The 25997-nt window shown below is 39.0% G+C and overlaps 1 protein-coding gene across 1 annotated transcript in view; it reads left to right on the forward strand.

Moving 5' to 3' along the window:
- Positions 1-25997, forward strand: part of megf6 (multiple EGF-like-domains 6) — a 256246-nt gene that overhangs the window by 24033 nt on the left and 206216 nt on the right. Inside the window, exons 2-3 of the mRNA XM_002933860.5 lie at positions 4615-4749; positions 14100-14209. Of these exons, the coding sequence (XP_002933906.3) occupies positions 4615-4749; positions 14100-14209 (245 nt within the window). The remainder of the gene's footprint in view (positions 1-4614; positions 4750-14099; positions 14210-25997) is intronic.

Raw genomic sequence — 25997 nt, forward strand, 5'->3', positions numbered from 1 at the left:
AATTTCCTCCCCTACATCTATTTGCCCATCATTTTCTGCCCTACTTTTCTTTTCTCCTTCACTCCAGCCCCAGCCACTACTCTGTGCTCCCCCCCTCTCTAATGTTTGCTATGGTAACAACTTTGCTACTCCTTTAAAAGATCATTTATATTATTAAACGTGCAGTAATAATAAAGAGAGAGCCTGCAAATGAAATCTGTGCCATAAACTTTTTTAGATCAAACTGTTTTGACTTCAGCAAGATAATGAATTTAAACAACCTTCTGTTAGCACGAGCACAGCTATGGAGGAGGTGCTGAAGATTTATTGGTTTACCATTTCATTTCTTATCAGTGACATTTCACCCTCTTGCTAAAGAGTTTGCTTAAAACTAGCATGTTCTGGACAATTTATTTTTCCATCATTCTGTGAGATAATAATCTGCCGTACTCAGTGTGTAGGAGACATTCCTGATGTGGCGTTTTTCCAAAGAATGGATGAAATAACTGAGGTATTTCCAATAAATTCCATTTCCAAGTGCTGAGGTGGAAATATAATAAACAGTAGTGCATAAGCACTGCAACTGGCAATCTTTTTTTGCCCATTTTCTTAAAGCAAGAACTCTGGGAGATTCATTAGGCCACACAGCATGCAAAGACACGATCAGGAAAACTACTGGAATTGATGCAGCGCAGTTTAGTATGGTAACTTGCCAAAAGACTACCAAAAATATTTGTCTAATGAAGACACACGGAGCTACTTAGTAGCGGCTACTAAATGCCAGAAAATACCCTGCCATAGACAATACTAAGAACTGCCTCTGCTAAAACACACGTAGAGACAATTATCAGTAAATGATCAGCATTGTCTATTTTAGTAGCCGTGACAAGTAGCTGCTACTAGTAGCTCCATGTGTCTTCACCAAAGCAGGTATTAACTATAGGACTTTGTTTACACTCTGCTGACCTTGGTTCCTTTTGCAATTTATGAACAAGGTTGGGCTGGTCTTTCCACAGTTATACCCATGGTGGTCACCTCTCCTTTGTGACTTTGTCTGTGGCCTGACCATGTGTGTACAATTTTGGTTTGAAAAACTTTCTTTCTTTTTCAATACTCAGTGATCCTTGTTCTCCCCACAACACACTTACCCCAGAGCTCCTGTGGGTGGTAATTAAATGCTAACGCCTCCCATATATTTCCACAGTAAGAGAGAAACAGATTATATTTGAGGTATAAATGGCCAGTGTGGTTCTGCATCTGCAGCTGGGAAACGGGTGCCAAGGTTCCATAGATGTATGTCTTTTTATGCCAGACTACATCACTATTTGACATGGAGTCTACTGAAATGAAATTAAAAAAATATCATGCACAGGATGAAAGAGATCAGAACCAACAGTTCTAATCTGTGCCTGTGATGATTTCATCCTTTATTCTCAGCTGTAAAGCGATATCTCAAACTCGACGTGGCCCTCTGGGCTCTCGGCGCAGGAAACAAATTCACTGCTTGATAATGCCATCCACACCCACTTAAGTTTTGCTTTGATAATAGTGCGTGGCAACTTCAGCTTGGAAAGGCCTCACACGTCTCTCTGCGCCTCTTCCTTCCTGTAACCCATATTTGAAAGGGTTCCTAAGCATGAAAAGAGGCAATGATTTACTCATTGAGTGCCGGAAGGGTTTCCGACGTCACAGTGCTAGAGAGGGCATGATTAGCAAAGATGAAAATCCTTTACTAGTTAGAATGAGAGAAGGGAATTGAGCCCAAAATTCTAACAATGTAAATGGTTCTAGAGGATTTAGAGGAAACCATGTTTAAGGCAAAATTAAATGAAAGGGTAAACACTGGGAGTCATTAATCAACACTGGGCAAATGTGCTCTTGGGCAGTGACCCATGGCAACCAACCAAATTTTTGAATTCATTGTTCTACCTTCAGCTGGCTGAGAAAAGCCCATTGCTATGGTTTATGGTTGCTATGGGCTAATGTCCATGGGCAAATTTGCTCAGTGTTGATAAATGAGCCCCTTATGAAGTAATGTGTAATGGTCAAGGCCAAATTAAAAAACATCATACAGTGTGGAATGATCGGGCCGTACATACTGCAAGCCAAAATGTATGTTATTACACTGTATTATAATATGTGAGTACTTTCCAAGGAATGGTTGGCAGTGTAATAAAGTGTAAATTGATAGGATCCCTACTAATTGCCTAGAATGGGAGTAGGCAACCTTCTGAGCTCCAGATAAATGTTAAATTTATCTCTCTGCTTCCCACTAGCCACTAGCTTTTGGGGCATTCTGGGAGCCACAGCTGCAGGTTGTTTGTGATTTACATTCTAATTCTGCCTTGCCCCTGGCATACTTATGTCTGTTTCTATGGTTACACTGTAAATAAAAATATATTAATGCCCTATTAATAAACTATAAACATCTGTATAATGATCAGAAATCCACTAGGGATATGTTTTGTGACAAAAGGAATACAATATTGATGTGACTTCTACATTGGTCCAATGCTTTGTCTAGTGGGACCATTGTTGGTGACAAATGGATGCTTTGGTGTCAATGACTGGGCTGCACTGCAGAGAAGCAGCCCCATCTATTGAACTTCTGTACAGCCCCAACACAAAGCACTGGATCCACATGGCCATAGTAACTTTCCATAGAACAAACTGCCTGTTTATCAGTTGGATGAGATGCAACATTACCCTGTAGTCTGCTGATCTCATGAGTGGTTCTTTAACACTTTTTCTCCTGCTATACTGTACTTTTGTACAACATGTGATCACTAGTCCCCGATAGACAAGTATTGTTTTTAATTAAGTTTTAAGGTGCCCTCCTACTTATATCACGATCTGATTTTTTGCAGATAAAATTTAAAAATGATGTTTATCTTTACATGTTAGTATAAGATGCCCTATTGCTTGCCTTACCTTATTTTCCAGACATTAGTAGATCTGTTTTAGAGAGATGTGCTTTGATAGAAACACATGTCCAGTGGACATACATAAGGCTGGGGGTAAGAAAACCCAAAGTGGGTTTATGCTTTCATGCTGATACGCCTGGCCAAAATGGGCTTTGTGTAAAAGCTTAAGCACAGGGGATATATATACATGGTTTCCGCCTGGGTTTATGCAGTTCTGTAAAGCTCAATGTACATAGGATGACAAACCCTCTACAAGTAAATGTCTTTGCTTTGATACATATAGTACAGCCACTCATACATTTATAAATACCTAGGGGCTGATTTACTAACCCACGAATCCGACCCGAATTGGAAAAGTTCCGACTTGAAAACGAACATTTTGCGACTTCTTCGTATTTTTTGCAATTTTTTTCGGCGTCTTTACGAATTTTTCGTTACCAATACGATTTTTGCGTAAAAACGCAAGTTTTTCGTAGCCATTACGAAAGTTGCGTAAAATCTGGCGATTTTTCCGTAGCGTTAAAACTTGCGCAAAAAGTTGCGCTTTTTTCGTAGCGTTAAAACTTACGCGAAACTTCGCACCTTTTAAGTTTTAACGCCAAGAAAAAGGCGCAACTTTTCGCGTAAGTTTTAACGCTACGGAAAAATCGGGCGATTTTACACAACTTTCGTAATGGCTACGAAAAACTCGCGTTTTTACGCAAAAATCGTATTGGTAACGAAAAATTCGTAAAGACGCCGAAAAAAACGCAAAAAATACGAAAATATCGCAAAATACCGATCATTACGAAAAAAACGCAATCGGACTCATTTCGACCCGTTCGTGGGTTAGTAAATGTGCCCCCTAGATTAGAAAGTGATCTTGTCAAACATATAACATATAACCCATGTGCTAATGGCTTCAGGGCTTTACTTATTGTAACTGTCAAAAGCCTGTCTATAGCTTAAAGTAGTTACACATTTTGATTTTTACAAGGCTAAACATTAACTCCCTTAAATATAAGGACCCTCCCATGAGTATTACAGCTAGTGGCAACCACCATCTTGTTTTTTTGGCATCTAATGGTGCCTGGTGTAGGAAGTATAATTAACACAATGTCCAGTCCCAGGTAGAGCAAGTTGCTGCTTAAACCAATTTGCTTTGCCCCCAACTTTTGAGTTAGCCAAAAGTTACGTTACAGCTAGCCAACAGAAAATATAGAAGAGTGATGGGCAACTGAAAACACAGCTGTTAACAGGAAAGCAGGACCTTGAAAATGGATCATCTTAAAGTTATTGGGGTTTGGCTGGTAACATCCCACAACTGGGCATAGATACACTGATGGAGAAGTGGTCTAAATTGTCCTTGTTATTAAAATGTTGAAATGTATGCTATAGTATATAAAGCACCAATGGTGTTGTAATAAATGGAACATTGGAGTTGGTACATTGTAAATACTGTAACATATAAACAGTGTTAATTGTAAATACTGTAACATATAAACAGTGTTAATAGGCTTAAGGCATGACATACCTCACTATTACCTCCTGACTGGGGGCCTCCATCCCTCCCTAAAGATGGCATCTAGCATCTAGCATCTTATCTTTTTTCTTTTTTTTTTGATACTGGTAAATACAGTAGTGTAAGCACTAGCTTTTTTAAAATCACATTGCATGCACTATTTATAAAATGGTAAATATTTATCTCATTGTACGTATTGTGATTTCCTAGGCCCAATGTGTGTTCCGAAAGAGAGCCGTCCATAGCAGCCCACAAGCAACCTGTGATCCAAGCCTTCAGTCGCATGGTCAAAGTATGGAAACAGGGATGTGCGGGCCAGATGTGGTGCGTTGGCTATGAGAGAAGGTAAGCATATGCGGCATCACTATTCTGTCTACATAATACTAAACATTTGTGGCATTTTTGTACAGTCTTATCTAGAATTCTGGGGCCATAAGTCTAGAAACATCCATTTTTACTTTCCAGTTAAAAAGAAAATGTAATGGAAACACCTATGTCAACAGAAGAACAACTCTGTGCAGCAATATTTTTGGGCCTGTAATTCACAGCATCACGCAGTAAAACGAATGGCCCTTGAATGTGGCTGGATGCCAGAACCTACTGCACCAATAGCAGAAAAAGATATTATGACAATATGTACAGCTTAAATGTCTTCCCTAGTATCTGGCAAGACTGCAGAGTGAAGAACATAGGTGCATTCCAAATAAGGCATTGTATTTGGGAGAAGTCTTCCCAAACCACTTACATTCATGCAGACTTAGGTGCTCATACATTTTCATTGTCAGTCAGACAGAAGAAAGCAGTATCACATATACATTATGAATTTAAGTGGTGTAAGTTGAGACAATTGTGCTACAGTTCAATCTGTACACCCCTAGTTACTAAAACACCCATGCCTGAAGCCATCATAGGCACCCATACTGGTTTCCACAATCTCTGCATGTGAAATTTTGAATTAGCCCCTTTGTATAGCTTGTTGAGCCCATAATGTAGGCAGTGACTGTCTTACCAATAGTTATATTTAATAGGTAAGGATTGAAAAATAAATTGTAAACAGGGGAGATTTGGATATGTAACCATGGGCCTTTGTTACATAGTAACATAGTAAGGTTGAAAAAAAGACAAGTACAACCTTATCTGCCTAAATATAACCTGCCTAACTGCTAGTTGATCCAGAGGAAGGTAAAAAAAACCCCATCTGAAGCCTCTCTAATTTGCCGCAGAGGGAAAAAAATTCCTTCCTGACTCCCAAGATGGTAATCAGACCAGTCCCTGGATCAATTTGTACTAAGAGCTATCTCCCATAACCCTATATTTTTGTCATCAAGAGAGAAGGAATAATAAAAACCATTAAACTTTCTCTTTTTCTGATGTAGAACACTGCATTTTTAACGTCTTCAACCTGCAAAAATAAATATGTACCATTCTGCTTCATTTTTCCTTCACTCTGACTGCATTATATGTAAAATAATATTAATTATGTCTGCAAGGGTGGCAGTTTTATAAATGTGTTCCACTTGAAGTATGAAAAAGGCAACTATAAATGTCTAGTAACACCAGGAAATAAGTTGCCTTCAATGAATGTACACATAAGGTTCACTCAATCTCTAATAAATGGAATCATATTCACATCATACAATACTTTTATTCAGCAATATACATCTCTTGTTTTTGGAGCAGGGTCAACCCATAAATATATTATTTATATATTTATATTATTATTTTGTTTTAAAAACAGACATGATATATCTGAACGCATTAGAATATATATGTCAAACACAAGGCCCGGGGGCCAAATCCGGCCCACCTGGCTGTTTTATGTTGCCCTTGGTGAGTCTGTCTGACCATCCAGCCTGATCAATTTCCATTTTCCTCACACAGTAACTAAGACTAAGGGGTATATTTATCATGCTGTGTAAAAAGTGGAGTGAAGCATTACCAGTGATGTTGCCCAAGGCATCCAATCAGTAATCAGATTTCAACAGTAGCAAAGCATCTATTGGCTGCTATGAGCAACATCACCGGTAATGTCTTACTCCACTTTTTACACATTGTGATAAATATACCCCTTAGTATCTTATTAAGTATATTAATAAAAAATTTGGCCCGCGACTTAGCCTGTGTTTTAGATTTAGGCCCCCTTATATGATTGAGCTTGACACCCCTGCATTAGAAGTAATAGCAAATAAAGTCTGGGAAATCTGCCTCAAAAATGAATTCTTTGCAGTGAATGCCATCACTGTGAAATGTTTCCTTATTCATCAGGTTTAAATGTTTGGAAACCATGATGCTTTGTAGCAAAATCACATGAAACAGCAAAAAATAGGCACAATAAAACCCTGTTCCACAGAGCTAATAATCTGTTAGGTGCCTGAAGTATTTTACTCATAGTACTACTGTGAACTTGATTCATTTAGGAAGAATAGTGGATAACTGCATGCAATTGTTAGCTATTAAAGGACATGTAAACCTTACATTTTCTCACCATGTATATAAGTTGGGCACAACCCATACCACCCATACCACATCATTTGTACTGCATATATCCCCTTCATTTGCCAGTACATCACATTTTGAAATAGCAGCTTTCAACAGGCAGCCATTTTCTCTCTGACACATCTTCAGTGACATTTACATATGCAAACAGTGCATGAATGCTGTCAAGTTCTTGCAATGAAGAATGCAGGCTTACACAGGCAGAACTTACTTTGATAAAATGTCCTGCTTGGATTGTGCCCAACTGAGCTGAGGAGAGGAGGTTAGGAGTTTCTAGGCTGGAGGGTGTGTTTAGTAACCTGAATTGAGAAGAACTGAGAATGCTTAGTTAGCCAAGAGCCAAAGTCAATTCCTGAGGGAGGGGGCTGATTGGGTTAAAGGAGAAGAAGAAATTCTAAGCGATTAAGGGGATTTTGTTGAGTATATGGTTGAGTATTGGTCATCCTATCTAGCGGGATGGAAGGGGATAGAGTGAAAGCCGGTTAGACCTGAATGCTGAATTTGGGCTGAATGCTTACATTCTGTCACGAATGGCATCAAGAGCGCGCGCGCGCCTAGAAGATGACGGCGGGCGTCCCCGCACCGGAGGAGGCGGCGGGCGTCCCCGTCGCCCCGCTAGACCACCAGGTATCGTTACACATTCTCTTCTAGATATTTTTGACATCCCACTTGAAGGTCAGTAATGCAAAACTGGGGGGAACCCAAGATTTTAATATATCCATTATTACTAAGGTATAGGAAGACTTGACCAAATATTGAACTGAAATAGAGGTGGTGGGGCTTCAACCCAAACAGTCAAATTATAGGGTAACAACCAAATTATAAATAAGTCATACTCTCCTTGATGAATGCTTTTGCCTTATTTGAATGCATTTATATAAAATATGTATATATTATATATTGTGTGTGTGTTTAGTACATAACTTATAGCACCTATAGATATTGAGATATCTGTTACTCCCAAATGCTTGTGCTTTATATCTTTTTGAAACGGATGATGATTAAAAACTCCCTTGGGGACAAAAATCCCTTCGAGGGCCACCTCTGGCTCTTAATTTACAGTATTTTAGGTACAAGACGCAATATTATCCTTTTTTACATGTTTATTTCCTTTTCAATGACTGCTGAGTCAGTTAAGGACCTTGGGAGCTTTCTAAAGTGTTTATCCATATAAAGAAGTTGATGGCACAGGACGCAATGTGCAGGACACCAGCTGGACAGCTCTGACAGCCCCGTTCTGAAAACCTGTAATTTCTCACGGACAAGGAGTAAAGAATATTTACTTGGAAGAAACTGTGCTTAATATATTTTCTATTAGTTTCTTGTATTGGGTTTCAGGTTCATTTGAGCCTTCTTTTCCTAAAACACACTTCGGATTTGTAGAAGGCCCTTTCTTAGCCTGAAAAGTCTGCAAATGAACAAAGTGCTCATGCTACGTTGATAATTTGCCCATTTCAGATTTCCACTAAGAAGAGCAAATCAATCAGTTATTTATTTCCTGCTCGGTGGCTGGGGCAGGAATTCACACTGAGAAGACGAGGACAAAGCTAACATTTAGACTGCTTACTTATTCTACCCTGTACAAAGACTGTGGCGTGGAAACCTCATACAGCTCTAGACTATTAATGCCAGGTTCAGCAACTTCCCTTCACACTGTAATTTTCAGCAATTATCAGGAGTAATGTATATGCTGCTGGAGAAGAAAAAAATAAATGAATTAAAGTGTAACCGGTCAAAGTGTCTGCGTTGGGAACAAAGACGTTAAATAATATGGTCGCATTGTTTGGTTTGACTTCAAAAGCTTCTTTTGCTGTGGACAAGCCAATAACCTATTAATAGTAAACTGTCAACTAGTTCTTTGAAGTTTTGTGGGAACCAACCCACCTATTATGGGTACACCAGTAAATGCCTGTATTAGGTGCATTAAGGTAAGAATGCAACATGAAACATGGGTTACTCGCATTTTTGTTTGACTCAGCAACCTCACTGATAGCAAAAACATGCGGCTGTCTTATAGCATCCGGAAAAAATGTCATATGCAGAAAATGTACTTTTTAAAGCAAATTGAAATCCGCTTTTGGGATAAAATCCCTTAATGTTAGATAAAGCTGGTAAAGAATTGGCTACACAACGTGTTTCTTGTTTACTATACCTTTTGCCATGTGTAGGACACCTGGGCATATCCACACAGAATTATGCCAACCATCTCCTGACGCCTTCCCCACATTTGGTCCATATTATTTAAAGTTCTTTGTTTGTCTGAGCAGTGTTGTTTCCTACAACTGACAGAAGGACAGCAATCCAGAATATGTAAGGAAGCTGTATTATGTAGGGAATCCAAGATTTGGCCCAATCCCACAAGTTGCAGGGTTTGGCTTCAACCAGATCTTTAGGGTACAGATTCAGCTTGAATGAACAATTAATGTGGTACAATTTGTTCATGTATCTAAAATTTTAATGAATTTTGGTATTTGGCCAATACAAGCATTATTGACTGGATAGCATTAAAGCATTTCATTCTGGCCATATAAGTCTATCAGAGGATATCTAAGGCCAGTCCAGCTGCTAAGCAGTGATTGCCTTATTCTGCTTGTATACCAAATTCCTTCAAAGTGGTTGTCCTTCTCTGCAATTTGTAGAAATGCTCCTGAAGGCAAAATATCTATAAAGGTACAAATGATCTGGACCCTGTGTGCCATAGTCCTTAACCTTTTTTATCTCTGCCCTTCATGTCTGCTAACAGCTCTGCATTCCATGCTGATATAGCTTGATCTGGCTGTTTCCTGAGGTGTCAGAAACGTATCAGGAATCTCACATGGGCAAATAATTACAGAACGGAGATCAAATGATCAGGAAGTTGAAAACTCACTTAAAATATGTGCACTCTAAAAAAGTTGCTTGGCACTATTATCTTTTTATATTATATATATATATATATATATAGCATCAAGAATAAAAATGTTAAAATTGAGACCTTATCTATTGTTTTGACATTTGTCTGTTAAAATAAACCAGCAGCAAAACAGGAGCAGTTTGGGGTTCTGACATACTTGTGGGCTTATTTATCAATTTTCTGTTTGTAAATTCGAGTTGAAAATTGAATAAACTCACATATCAAATGCTCGTTTATTTATTAATAAGAAAAACTTGTTTGAATAATAAAACTTGAATTTTTACAAACTCAAAAAATTTGAGTTTGAAAATATGGCTTGACTGTGCCTTGGACAACTCCCATTGACTTCCATAGAAACTCACAAGCATTTAGGTGGCAAATTTTTAGTGGCAAGTTTTTGAGTTTTTTGCACTTAATAAATACCAGACATTAAAGTTTTGAAACATAATTCGAATTCAAGTTTTTTAAGCCCAAAAATCGTGAAAAAAAATCAAACTCGAACATTGATAAATGTCTCCTTTGGACTCAGCACTAAAAAATGAAGTTCTCTGCAGAAAACTGTAATGGGGGGAAACCAATCGAAGTATGAGGCAAACAAACTCCATTTTAACACCGCCCTTGCTGGGAACAAATCTTGAGCCTACAGTACTAGCAAACAGCTAATTGTGCCAATAGAATGAATGAAAGTATGCAAAATATATTTAATTGTCTATGGCGGCATCATTTTATTTGAGTGATTAAGTTCTGAATGTGTAATGCCATTTCAGTTCCGTTCACGAAAACAAAGTGATTTTGTTTATAACTGTAATCAGTGTTACTGTAACATTTAATGCCACTTCCTACTTTAATGTGAATGGTAGGGGCCAGGCTGTGCCCCAGAAGGCCTATTTGTAATTCGTCAGATGTTAGAGCAATGTACCCTGAATCTCTATTAGTCCTCCCAATTGGCTTTCTTCTCACAGAAGCATAAACACAAAAGTGAATTAAGGAACATTATTTTCTTTGCTAATTGAGTCTGTAAATTATGAGTGCAGATCATTAATTAGACCACAGCATTGTGCCGAAAAAACATACACAGTGTTTAACAAAAGTATTCAGACCCTTGACCAACTGTCTCGATTGATTGCATTGCTGTTCTAAAGTGATATTTTTATTTCAGACTATTATTCAGTCCTTTGTCTCATTATTTTGTCGAGCCACCTTTTACAGCAATAACAGCTTGAAAACAGAACTAAACTCCCCCCACTGTTTCTAACAGTTTTAAAAATTCCAAGCACAGCCCCCGGCAATTCCCAACCACACGTACCCATTTTGGAATAGATTTTTATTGCTTCAGAGGTGCGGGGGAGGGAAAATGGCTGCCCTGTACAAGGATGTCAGCACAATAATAATATTTCCGGTATTTTGTTTAGAAAAACATTTTGAACAAAAAAAAGAAGTGTTTTAGATATTGTTGGACTGACCCTCCTAGGGTTCACCAGGTAAGACGGCATTTAGGGCTCACTCTCACAAAAACTTTTAGCTCTAGAAAGGTCTAAATGTTGCATCTTTTATATTGACCTGTAATAGAAATTGGAAGTGCTTATAGGAACTGTTCTAGACTGAAGACTAGGGTGGGTTTTCTACTAACAGGAGCACCAACCTGGGGTATCAGATAAGTGATTACAATGATTTGGGGGTGCGTAAGTAATATTCTCTCATTCTTATAGACAGACTTTCTCCAGGTTGTTAAGGTTAGTCAGAAGACTCTTGTGCAACTCAGTTTTCAAAGTGAATATAATTCAAACAAGATATTTCAAGTTCATATTTTTCTTAGCATTAAAAATATTGAGTTCTAGTGCTTTGAAATACACATCACACAAAACAAAATTGTGTAGAATTTGCTCAATGAGAGTGCTGATGAAGGGCTGAATACAGAGCACGGAACTTCCTTTTAGTAAATAGTGCAGATGAAACAGTTCATTCCTCTGCGACAGAGATGAATTTGGCTGTTTCTGTTTTCCCGAGTGTCCTTTTCTCCATACTTTAAATGCTGTTTAGAGACCGTAGAATTTGACGCACCATTGGCAGCACGGCTTGTCAGCTGTCTTCCTTCCCAGCCAAATTGCCCAGGCCACTTACTGTGTTGAATCATGGAATCGCTTGTGTTAAGCTTCCTATGGTTCTATTAACCTTCTGGTGGAATCTCATTACACTGACCTGTTAATGCTCACAAATGAGTATGGGTATTCATCCAAAATCTATTAACAGAATTCTAAATTTGTTCCTGAGCACGCCGAGCTCCATGACTAGCCCAGAGGGACGTGTTTGCATTGCATTTGCATTGTATGTGCACAATAATCCACTGAATATTTAACCCACTTACAGACAGCTCCAGAAATGATTACTGCACTCGATGTGTCACACCAAGAGAGGACTTAATCAGCCTGAACTTGTAGGACTTGATTTTTCAAGTGAGTGTTATGGCCTAGATATAAGAGTCAATGAAAGAAAGGGCAAGCAGCAGTGAATGTTTGGGTATCAGTGACATGGTAACAGGACTTCTGTTTGCAAATGAATTCTGTTCTTCAGACACTACACCGTTGATGACAGCATTTATTGACCCTGAAAACCACAACAGTGCAGGATCTTCCAAATAACAGTTATCTAAAAGTAAGGGTTAGACCTAATTTATGGGTTTCTCATCAGATCTCTTTTTTCTTGAGAAGGATAATTACAGGGGAAAAACACAAAGTTTCTGGGGAGGGATGGATGCCAAATTTGACTGTGCACGCACAGTGATGTCACTTAGCAGTAGCCGGTCATGATGCCATCGTACTGCTAATGGTTGAAGAGGAGACAGAATATCTAATGAGAAGCCACCTCAGTTCCAAACAGAAAACATGTAGGGCTGGGGATGAGGAATTCTGTGGCATTTTAGGTTCCCCATCTTTCAGCTCTCCTAAGACGTTGTTGTTGTTGTTATTATTTGTATTTGAAATTAGTGAAGAATAAAATAAGAAGCAACTTGTCCAAAGAAAAGGGTATTCACTAACTATTAGCAAAACCCTACAATTTCCTACTATGTATAAGTTTGGCACATTTCCCCCACCCAAACCACACAATTCTTATTGCATATGTTGCATATATGCCCTCTGTTTGCCAAAAAACATGTTTTTACAGCAGAGTGCACAGCTAGAACAGAGATTCTATGGAAACATGCAGTGCCATGTTTTCATTGGCTGCTAGACTGGGTGTGTTTGCTAACCCAAGTTGAGAAGAAGTGAGCATGCTCAGTTAGCCAAGAGCCAAAATCAATTCCTAAGGGAGGGGCCCGAGTGGGTTAGGGGAAAAGAAGAAAGCCTAAATGATTAAGGGGATGCTGCAGCCTTACTATTAACCTCTAAACAACACGACTGGCAGGAATGTAAAGATTTGAAAGAGACTGTTAACTGATTAATTTTTTTGTGGGGGGGATTTGCATGTCCTTTAAAAACAAAAATGTGCACACCTTTGCAGGTTAAAACGTTAGAGTACATTTATGGGATCCATTATCTAGAAACTGATAATCCAGAAACTCCGAATTATAGGAAGCCTGTCTGCCATAGATTCAAATTTAATGATGTAAGATGTATCAAAGTAAGGCTATAGTAAGTCATTACTCCACATTCAGTGGCAGCTTTCAAGATGCCGCCCCCTTCAGACCCCCAAGCTTACCTTTTTAGCACCGCAGGGGGGTCTGGGGGGGTGAAATCGCTATTGTAGAGAGCACAACTGCACTAGAAGAACCGAATTTCTGGTTTAAAAAAGTTAACAGGACCGCCTTTATGCCTCCCCTGGAAACTTGTGGGGCGCTGCCGCCTGACGCGGGTCGCTCAACTCACCTCATGGCAGCAGGGCCCCTGTCCACATTCATATAATGAAACTATTACATTAGTTAGTTAGTTAGTTGGTTAGTCTGTGCTAGTTACTCTGCAGTCAGTACATCTCACCTTTTGTGCTGTAGGTATGCAGCGTATTTATTGGTAGATTTAAGATCTCTATTTTAGTTTATTGGCAGGGTTTAGAAAACATAGCAAGTGACACTTGTTATTGCTGCATTTTATGTCCATGCATAATATTGCCATTTTTTGCACTCATTTTCCATTTTTATTGTTATGGTGTCTGGGAGCTGATCGCTTTCTTTATCATCTGCTTAATGTAGGCTTACAAGGACAGGACTCTCAGCAACACAAACTGAGTAATGAGATGTAGAGAATGCATAATCATGCCTAATGCTTTCTGATTCCTATACTTATTCCTTTATATGTATTTGTTCCCCTTCCAGAACAGCCTACTACATAACCTATAGAACAGTTTACAGTATGGATTATAAGAGCGTGAACAAGTGCTGCCCAGGATGGAGCCAACGCAATGGCGAAGCAGGCTGTCATTACAGTAAGTGCTGCTCGTTTCATGCTAAATGGCAATCAGCTCATAAAATTGTGCAAAGCACATAAAAAGGCAATGACATGCCTTCCCCTTTATAGTGGGGCTGTTTTGATCATTGTTACGGTATTTTTTTCTGCCTTGGAAAAGCTGTATTAATTTTACACAACTGATTTTCAGTTGGATTTCATACTTTTTGAAGGAACAGATTACAGTGATAGGTATAGTAGGGGGGGTTTGTTAACAAATTTTGGTTCAGAAGCTCGAGTTCCCCTTTAAACTGCACTGCATAACTTTGTAACAGTGGTCAAAGAGCTTGCTATCCATTGTGAAATTTTGCACTTTGCTTTGAATGAAAAGCTTGCTGAGTAGCTTTGTACAAATTATTATCTGCCTAAAATTCATGGTACACATTTAAGCAATAATTGCTGATTCTTATCTATACATATTGCTCTGGGTACTGTAGCCCTAACAGAAAGACAATCTTGTAAAGAAAATGATTGTGGAATTTCATAACTTCTTTAGAAAAAGGAGCAGTTTCTTGTATGTGGGGAAAGAGAACCTGTAGTATATATCCCACAACACCAGAAACACAAAATACAAACAAAAAATATTATTTTAAAGATAATAAGTTCATATTTGCAATAAATATAGTTAGTGGTGGTTCTCAAGAAGCGATTAGGTTTTTTAAAAGGTCAAAGAGCAAGTGTGTTCCAAAAATGGCTGCTTGGTTATTAAACATGATGGAATGTTTAAGGTTTTCATTTTAAAAGGATAATGCATTCTGTTTTTTTTTTAATTATGTTGGGTTGAAAACCCCAATATACTGTTCTTCCACTTTGGCTTATTCTTCCGCTTCTTTTTCTTCTTATTCTTAGCGCCCCCCATTTTCTAAATGCTACTCCTCCTACAGTTTTAGGGGTACAACACCCAAACTCCCCACACTTCTTCACCCTATAGGGGAGCAGGTTGCTTGTGCTTTTCTAAGCGATCCGGCCCCCCGTCTTTTTGTGGCGCTGCTCCGAACCCCCCAATTTTCCCATTGACTTTGACAGGGAAGATTTTCAAACTGCTGCCACACTTACAGCTTGGAAGCTACACCCCCCAAACTTGAATAACATAATAATGGGGTCACCCTGAATGAAACAGCGACATTTGTTGCATGACCCAAAGTGGGAGGGGCCAACAACAGCCAATCAAATTTCACCTGTTGACGTTAATGGGGAAATTGAAACTGCTGCCAATCTTACAGCTTTGAGGCGACACTCCCCAAACTTGAATCACATAGTCATGGGCTCAGCCTGAATGAAAATATGATGATTGTTGGATGCCCAAAAGTGGGCAGAGCTGTGAACAGCCAATCAGATTTTACCTATTGACTTGGTGGAAATCCAACCTGCTGCCATTCTCACAGTAATAACACCGGTTTCCCCAAACTTTGCAGGGTTAGGCACCAGGTAACTGTGGTTCAAGGTAAGAATCACATTTCTTTCATTGTTTTTAGTGGGGAAATTTTAACTGCTGCCATTCTCACATGTTTAATGTTAGGGTCCCCAAACTTTGCACAGTTTGTCACTGGGTGACTATGTTCCAAGTTTAGAAAAGTGGGCAGGGCCAACAACAACCAATCAGATTTCACCTATAGACTTCATATGTTTAAATTTAAACTGCTGCCATTCTTTAAATATTAATACTAAGGTCTCCAAACTTTGCAGAGCTAGTCACCAGGTAACTGAGGTTCAGAGTTAGAAAAAGTGGGTGGAGCCACCAACAGCCAATCAGATTTTAACTATTGATTTTCAATGGGGAAATTCAACCTGCTGCCATTCTCACAGTATTAACACCAGGGTCACTAGGGGACTGCATTTTAGGTTTTAAAAAGTGGGTGGAGCCACCAACAGCCAATCAGACTTCACCTATTGAATTTTTTTTGTTTAAATTTAAAATTCTGCTTTTCTCACACTATTTATGTCAGGGTTCCCAAACTTTGCACAGTCAGTGACTGGATGACTACATATTCAGGGTTAGAACAAGTGGGAGGAGCCACCAACAGCAAATCCATTTCCACCCATTAGATTTCATTGGTTTATATTTAAACTGTTGCCATTATTTAAATATTAATTCCAGGGTTGTTAAAGTTTCCAGAGTTAGTCACTGGGTATTTGCCGTTTCAAGTTAGAAAAAAGTGGGCGGAGCCAATAAACAGCCAATAACATTTCACCTATTTACTATGGTAATGGTACAATGGGAAAGTGTAAAATGCTGTCAGTCTCACAATTTTTATGCCTGAGTCCCCAAAATTTGCAAAGTTGGTCACTGGGGACTGCAGTTCAAAAATAGGAAAAGTGGGTTGGGCCACTAACAGCCAATCAGATTTCATCCATTGAATTTTATTGGTTTAAATTTAAAATGCTGCCATTCTCACACTATTTATGCCAGGGTGCCCACTGTTTGTCACTGGGTGACTTCAACTCAAGGTTAGAAAAAGTGGGCACACTCACCAACCACCAATAACAATTCACCTATTGACTTTTATTAATTTAAATTTAAACTGCTGCCGTTCTTTAACTATTAATCCTAGGGTCCCTAAACTTTGCAGAGTTAGTCACTGGGTAACTGCAGTTCCAGGTTAGAAAAAGGGGGTGGAGCCACCAACCGCCAATCACTGTTGTCACTCGTTGACTTTCGGTGGGGAAATTTAAGTTGCTGCCATTCAGACACTATTAAAACCAGGGTCCCTAAACTTTGCACAGTGGTTTTTACTATATAACTGTGGTCCATGGTCAGAGAAAGTGGGCAGAGCCCATTCAGTGACTTCATGTTTTTCAACCCAACATGAAGTTTGTTCTCAAACTTCCCTTTCTAGTTGAACCATACAATTTCACCAATTAAACGGCATGTCTGTTACATAAATGCATTCTTCATTAGAGCATAAGTAAAGTAATTAGGTACCTGCCGTAAGGTTCAGCAGGCCTATAACAGCATCGACCTAAACCTTTAAGATTGTCCATAGCCACTCCCCTTTTCAGCCGTCTTTTGAATGTCTGTGGCACTTGACGTGCTTAGTGGGCTCTAGGCTGCTGCTGAATAGCTAAGCTTAGGGGTTGTTGGTAGAAGTATTTAGCAGATAAGAAGGCAAATGTATTTGCAGTAGAACCCCAAGTTTGTATTCCTGGATCTTAAAAACAGGGCTCTACTATTTCAGATTTCCTAACTTGATGTATTTTTAATTTGTAACCCCCAGCAATTTGTTAGAAGTTTGGACAGACTGGAGGTGAGTAAAAAGAGAGAAACAAAAAAAAAATTACTTTCTGGTTTCATAAAGCAAAAGGCAAAAATCTAAAATGCTGTTCAAATTCCAGGTTAGAGTAATGGGATAAAACCACTCTGTATTGAAAAAAAAGAAACAGAGAGCTAATTGCTAACTTCATTTGGTCGTTTAGATTATAATTCTCACCTGTAGTCACGATGGACTCCTAGATATAAAACTAACTGTTTTCTTCTTAGATCTAAATTTTCAAAGAATACTCTCATCCTAGAGACCATTCTCCTTGTGAGTTTTATCAGTGTTCATTTAGAAAACAACTGTTTCTCATGAATATATTACAGGCTTGAGTACCGCCATTTATTGGCCCTACTTGAGACTCTGACGGTTCTGTGGGCTCATATAATACACGGTGGCATTCTTGGATTTCCTTCTGTTTCCCACTAAACCAGAGCACGTTTTCTTTCTTCCCTTCCCATTTTTGTCTTTTATGCAAGTCAAACAAAATGTTATTAGGAAGCAAACGTATAATCTCCTTTCTGGCATACAGATTGAGTTATTATAAAATAATAAATTATAAAGCACTTTGCAGTCACAATAGAGAAACGAGCCAATTTAAAGGATAGCAAATTATTTTATATTGTACAAAGGCTGAATAGCAAAGGACAGGCTTTGAATGCACAGGGAAATGGATACTAATTAATTAAACATTTCAACAAGTAGCCAGAAGCAAACGCTGGCTGGAACAAAGTCAGGCTTCTCACTTTCACTCATCACGCCAATGTTATTGCCACATAAACAATTGTTTCCTAATTCTCTGTGTTTGAGAAGAACTAAGTGTTGGTAGTTGATACTAGTAGTAAGCCAGGCTTCAGATGGGTTTTTTGCCTTCCTCTGGATCAACTAGTAGTTAGGCAGGTTATATATAGGCATTATGGTTGAACTTGATGGACGTATGTCTTTTTTCAACCCAACTTACTATGTTACTATGTTACTATGTTTAGCAGGGGTGGAGTTAAGACAGACCCCTCCCACTAAGCATGCTTTGTTAATATTGCATGTTATACTTGATTAGGCCTGAAAACATTGCTTTTTAAAGTACACAGGAACTGGCACAATAGCTTTATTGTATCATCAGGAGTGCTGCGGTTGTTTATTATAGATAATACCAACTAATTGTGAATGTGATTTATGAAGCTCTCACCATAAGCTTGCTGAATATTTATACTTATTAGAGTTGCCCTCTAACTCTTTTATGCAGAGGAATTCATTAGAAGTTTATGATAGATGATAGTGTATGTATGCTACTATGGGGATTTGTATGCTTCTATGGGGGTGGCTTAAGTTGCAGGCACATGTGGTTATCAGTGTGATATTTAAAGGGACATTAAAACAATGTACAGGTATAGGACCCATTATCCAGAATGCTCGGGACCAAGGGTATTCCGGATAAGGGGCCTTTCTGTAATTTGGATCTCCATACCTTAAGTCAACTAAAAAATCAATAAAACATTATTTAAACCCAACAGAATTGTTTTGCATCCAATAAGGATTATTTATATCTTAGTTGGAATCAATTAAAAGATACTGTTTTATTATTACAGAGAAAAAGGAAATCAACTTTAAAATTCTGAATTATTTGATTAAAATGGAGTCTATGGGAGACGGGCTTTCCGTAATTCGGAGCTTTCTGGATAACAGGTTTCCGGATAAGGGATCCCATACCAGTACATGATTTAAGAGCTTGCACTAAGGGGCCCCCTTCTGCTCTAATGCCCCCTGACAGTTATAAAAGAATTGTATCAATCCTATTTCACAGTAATAAAACTGCATTTATCTCACAGCCACAGGCCCCCCTAATACGGTACCCACTGTGATGGTGTCTCAGTGTAGAAGGAGCACCTTGTTGGAGCCCAAGATGGACTGGAAGTCTGAAAATCTCCACTAGATGTACAGACATAGCTAGAAAGTTCCATTAATTCTGCCTGATCATTAGAGAATTGGCCATTTGCTCAATAATGGACTTAGCACTGGCTGATCACTTTGAAAGTTATTTATATGACATTTTTATTCCACCAGAGCATTTGGAAATATTTCCTATTTAGATTATCCACGTACAGTTTTCTTGTACAGGTATTGGACCCCTTATCCGGAAACCCATTATCCAGAAAGTTCAGAATTACAGAAGGGCCATCTCCCATAAACTCCATTTTAATCAAATAATTCACATTTTTAAAAATGGCACTTGATCCCAACTAAGATATAATTAATCCTTACTGGAGCCAAAACCATCCTATCGGGTTTATTTATTATTTAAATAATTTTATTCGCAGACTTAAGATCTGAATTATGGAAAGACCCATTATCCGGAAACCCCCAGGTCCTGAGCATTCTGGATAATGGGTCCCGTACCTGTACACATATTGGAATACATTGTTAGAAAATCTGTGTAGCATTAAAGACCTACAGATATTGTTTGATGAAGAATAGATTAATAAGGTGGATAATGTATGTATGTTTTTGTGGTGGGAGGATTAAAATTTATACTTATAATTATCTTCTCAGCCAGGCTGCTGAAGGTGTAGGTATAGTTGGCTCTGATGTAGGTTGCACCCATAAGCTAAACGCTAAGCACAAACACAATGTGGCCCTTGTTAAATAGTTAAGTAATAAAGCTGGAATTCCAGAGAGGAAATTCTTGTGATCCCCCACATAGTAGCATCTCTCAGATTGAACACATGTGGCAGTAACACGCTGTTGTTCTTTTGATACAAATCTTGGCAGGAAGACAACACAGACATATAAGGCTGAGGCAGATAACCTGAGAAATATAGAGTTGTTCTTTCACTTTACAGGATAGAATCCAGGTTCAGAAGTCAGTTGGGTTCAGCTACCACATCTGGAGGGAGATGGACCAGAGCGATAAACACTAATCTCCAGGGTGGTTTGGGGGGGGGATGCTTCATAAGCTCTGTGAGAACAGTGACAGCGCCATAAAATGGATTTCACTGATGTCTTGAGCATGGAGCCTTTGAAAACACAGCCTAAATATTGCAGAAGAAAAAGATGATACATGTTTTATAAATTGTTTGGGCATATTCACCCCTTTAGTGTTTGTAGTCATTCTGCTTAAATGCGTAGATGCTAATAGAAGGCAGAAACATCATCTAAAATAGTGGTCTGTAGGCAACAGCAAGAGATATATAGGTGATATATATTTGACTCTAGGTTACTGGTTCCGCTGATGGTCATCAGTCCCATGGATTACACAGTTTTCTCTGTCTCGGGGTCACATGATTGCCAGGTTAATAGTAACATTAAAGGGACCCTATAACTTGGTTTTATTGAAAAGCTTTAAGCGTTATCCTCTCTAAAGCAAATTTATCAAAGATCAAATGTAGAATCCTAACCATTTGTTATTTATGAGAATTTTGATCAAATATAGCAAACTATCCTTTGAGTTTAATCTCATCAATAAGAAAATTTGATTGATACACTCAATATGAAGATTCAGGGGATATGCAGATATGTGGGCCCCATATTTATGTGTGTATACTACTGTATGGCTTTAAAAAGTTGGGCATTTCCATGGCTGGCAAAGGCTTCAGGCAACCACTGCCTGCCCATGCAACCGTCAGTATGGTTTCCCCTACTTGGAAAGTGGCTGTATTAGACAGTTAGGGCTTGATATATGCCATTTTATTTGCAGAGGCAACAGCTAAGCACCAATGTAAAAGTGCCTTACAGCTAAATAATTATAAGGGCCATGACACATGGAGCTACTTGTAGCCAGTTGCTTGTTGTGGCTACAAAATAGACAATACTGAAAATTGTCAAAGACAGTTCTCAGTAATGTCTATGGCAGGGTATTTTCTGGTGTTTTAAAGCCGCAACAATTAGCTAGCTACAAGTAGCTCCATGTGTCATAGCCCTAAAGGTGGCAGAGAGGATTTCAAGGACCACCTGTGAGTTCTAACATTATACAGGTACCTGTTAGTACTTAGTCCTTGTACTGTATGGTTTGCATGTGGCAACTTACCATATGGGCATTAATGAACTACATGATTATATCGGTTTGTAGGCATTTCTGCCTTGTCATCCTTGTGGTCCATGTTCTAGAGTCCTTCAAGGGGCCTTGTCCAGTTCATCTTCTGATGGGCCTCAGCCTGTTGCTTCTGTCACATTCAGTGTATGTGCATATAGTGACCCATTTTGGCACATCACCGTACAACTGAACACTGAAAGTGCACAGAGGTACAAGAGCCATATCATTTGTTTAATACAGAGCTGCTATAGCTTCAGGCTTGTACAGTATATCATCACCATGGCACAGATTCCCTCAGTACATGAAGAGCTTATTGAGCACTTTAACTGAGAAATTAGATTTTTTTTTTATCTTATCTTGTATCTTTTTCTCTTTTAAAATGAGTGGTTTGTAATCCGTAGATTCCATGACATTAATTAATAAGCCGAACAGTTTTCGCCCTATTTAGATTTAATTCTGATGGCATGACCCAGTTTTGTTAATAAAAAAAAGAAAAAGGAAGCAACAGTCGTTTTTCATTTTACCCCCTTTTTGAAGAAGCAACATATTTATCAGTCACATTTAATTATATCTTTCATAATAGAAAGAAGACACTGGATAAATGTCAGCTAAATATAGCAGGGCGGTGTGAGCCGGCAAAATAAATTCTGTTCAACTGAAAAATTATTGTTATGCACCCTGTGATACTGCAGGCAAAATGTGCCCATTTATAATCATTTATATAATATGCCTTATCTGTGGCGATGTGAATGCCAGAGAGGCTTGTGGTTGTTCCACAGCAGCTGGAGGGCTGCATAATGGGCACCCCTGCACCCCAGCACTGAACAGCTTTTTTAGGGGGGTAGGGAGTAAAAAGAAATCAGACAGCTTTAGATACAGCCCTAGAATTTCTAGGCAGGACCAAAATATCTCAGCAGCAGTTTTAAATGACTTACAAATTTCTTATATAAGTTTCTTGTACAGGCATGGGATCCGGAAACCCATTATCCAGAAAGCTTTGAATTACAGGAAGTAGACTTTAGTAGACCTTAAGGATCCAAATTACAGAAAGACCCCTTATCTGGAAAATCCAGGGTCCTGCGCATTCCAGGTAACTGGTTCCGCATTTTGATGTGGGGTGGGCTAAAATTACCTTGTAGCACTCCATCAACTTTAAAGGACAAGCTAAGGATTAATCACTGATGGGTCCTAATTTGTTAGGCACTCCCAGATAATGGCTTACATAACAAGCCAGCTCTTCAGTTGGCTAAAAATGCACCAGCACATGGTGCTATTCTAGCAGAACATATATTGAATAATAAATCAAGCAATTTTTACAATTAAGTGACTATTTAAACTAAAACAATATTTACAACATATACAGTTAAAGATTATTTATAGTCTACATTATTGTTACCACCAGTGTAAAAGAATGGACATCTGCTTTTTTTTCCCCAACATGGTTTCTCTCAGTCCTCCAGCACCTCTGGTCTGCAGTCCTCACATGCTGTCTTCTCACAGACTGCTCTCCCCCACTACTGTCCAGAGTTAATTCATCCAGGTTTTTAATACCTTCCCCACAGCTAACATCCCAACTGATCAGGTTAGGAAAGATAAAAACCCTTAACTTGGCCATTGTCCCCATCCTTAAGGCTGATGTGCCACAGACTGCACTATTGTGGGCAACCAACCACTCTGAAATGCCTTTCCACTGGCACAAATAGAAATGCTTTCTCATCGCTTAAGTTTTCCAAATTTGAGCAAAGTTTCCTCCTGCAGGCAATTTCGTGCGACTTGGGAAAACCGAATCGATGTGAAGGCCTTTCCACCAGTGACTCTATTGTTACCAGTGGAAAAGCATTTCGGAGAGGTTAGTCGAGTAGCTGCTACCCCGTGTGTCTTCACCTGTGCCCAACTACCATTCACAAGAAACCCTTTGATATGTATAATTCAAGCTTCCCGGACAACTCTTTTTTTAATAAACCTACATTACCAATAAGACATGGTGGATATAAACTCATGCATATATATAAAAAAAAAAAATGTTTCTTACACCGTGGGCTTTGCACATGAGGAGTAGAGCAAACGTTTAGCTTTTGGTATTTAAGCTCTACTGTACTTTGTGCAGTGCCCAGGGCAGTCACAAAGTGTCCCTGGGGCAGGTGAAAAGATGGCGGCACAGTGCTCATTATAATTATACCCTGTACTGGTGCATTTTAAGCAAAAACCCAGGAAAATTATCATTGCTTTCTCCCAAGTGATTAAGCTTTTTCTTTGTCCTTTTATGTCCTTTAATATAAATCACATGACAAGAAAACAAGTAGTAGTAGTAGAAACTTAAAAATTCACACATACATGCTTCCAGGATACTGCTGTCTGCTGACAGTCAGTGACATGAGATCTTGTTGGATGTTCTTTAAAGTCTACAGTGCAACTAAAAAAAACGCCTGGATTAAAGCACCTGAAATATCCCAATGTGCCATTTTCGCCAAAGGGATCACAAAGTAGAATCTCAGTGATGCTGAAGCTTATTGGTGTAAACATGTTATTAATATGATTTGCTGTGAGATTTCCCAGTAGCTACTTGGACCTTTTCTGGGGTTTGAGCAAGGAAGATAGGTACCCAGTGTAAGTGATTGTTTTTGGGCACGATGGATGCAATTTACCTCTCGTGAGAGCAGAGTATGTTGTGTGTTCCCCTTTAAAGCAACCAGGGAAAAAATTTACTGCCCAAACCCCAGCCTCTCTGTAGACTTCAAAGAATTCTACAAATGTTACAACATGCTTAATGGAATGAAAGCAACTTGCTTTGTGCCGCTGCCTTTTTGAAAATACAATTTGCTGTGGTTTAAAAGAAATGTTGTAAAGATAAAGCTGTATAATATACTTTGGGTGGCATTTGGTACAGACTGACCAAAGCACAGTTAGCATTTAGATATCTCATTTGGCTTTTGTTGTCTGGATTTTCCTTTGTATTTGGCTTGGGAACTGTACACTTGTTCATTTTTTATTTTGACAAATTAGGTCACAGTTGTGGTACAGCTACATAAGCGGTTGGATAAAACAAATCTCTCTAGCAGCAATTATATCTTAAAATTAGCCCCCCCCAATTCCTACATTCCTTACTGTGGTCAAAATCATCAATTGTGTGTCTCAGTGTCAGCCTGGATGTAATAGGGTCCATCAGGGAACCTGATTCCCCAGGCCCACTCATGCAGTAATTACATATAAGGGGTCATTTATGTCACTAGCACAGTTCCTGTAGCACCAATTTCCCCACAGTCAGCTGTGCGAAAAATCATATTCAGTAAAGTGCCTTCTTGCACTTTCTCACACTTGCACTCAGTTCTGCTCAGTCCTTCCTGCCTCCTGTTCTGAATCGAGTGCAGTTTGCCTATTGCTGCTGGGGAACTCTGGAGCTTAAGGGTTCCTACAGCGGCCCACGTCAATTGCTGCAGCACAGTTCCACCAAAAGAATAGGTAATACACACAGCTCTTGTTTGCTAGATGCCGGAAATCACACCGGAATATTCAGCAGAAATGCGCCTGATTTGTGTTTAAGTGTGAGTGCAATTTTGCTAACTGTAACACATCAAAACCCCTGGTGACTGCACCAATGCTGGAATTCAGAGAAAACATAATGCATTGTGGGGAAAAAAACATGGCATTTGTGGTTGTAAATGAGCCCTCAAGTGTCAGATGGTAAATGTTTTTAAAGAGGCCCACAGTGGAAATAAGGGTGGGCTACTGGTAAATCTCCTAGACTGGGGCTCACCAGGAGCTACTCAAGTATTTTACTAGGTCAGTCCGACCCTGGTGGGGATTCATAAAAAAGATGTGGCTTAAAAAAGCTACATTATCCCAAGCTTGGAGATGTCCTCTCGAGGGTGAGAGACATGAGAGAGATGGAACTCATGACGGCCAACATCCGTGATAGATGTAAACAATTGGAGAAGGTCTGGTCTAGATGGGACCTTTACATAACTAATACAAGGGCTAAACCCTATATAAGATTAACCCCCTTACCCGATTTACAACCACGACCAATTCTTCCTCTCTCCCCCCAAGGGACCCAAATTCCCCTCCATGTCTCCCCCAACCCATTTACTTACTTGTTTTCTTTTTTACTTGTTTTCCTATTATGATTGACAACTACGACTGTTTTTTTTTTAAAAACATTACTACCAATCCAAGATAACTCAGACCACTTGATTAATGAGAAATGTTAATAAACAGTCCTGTTATGTATCCTGAGATAAGGTCAATTCAATTAAACCACTTGACTATACTGTAACAATGCTACCATTGACCTCTTGAATGCCTGTTACAATTTTTGTGTATAAAACACCAATAAAAATTTAAGTTACAAAAAAAAAAGCTACATTATATTTTGTAGGCATTAGTAAAAGTATATTCCTTCTAAATTACTTGTGTGGCATAACTGTAACAGAGGCTCCCAGACTGTGGGCTGAGCCTATTAGGAGTTCCCAGCCTAAAGCCCAGTTATT

This window comes from Xenopus tropicalis, chromosome 7 (genome assembly GCF_000004195.4).
Source record: "Xenopus tropicalis strain Nigerian chromosome 7, UCB_Xtro_10.0, whole genome shotgun sequence".
NCBI classification, from domain to species: Eukaryota; Metazoa; Chordata; class Amphibia; order Anura; family Pipidae; genus Xenopus; species Xenopus tropicalis.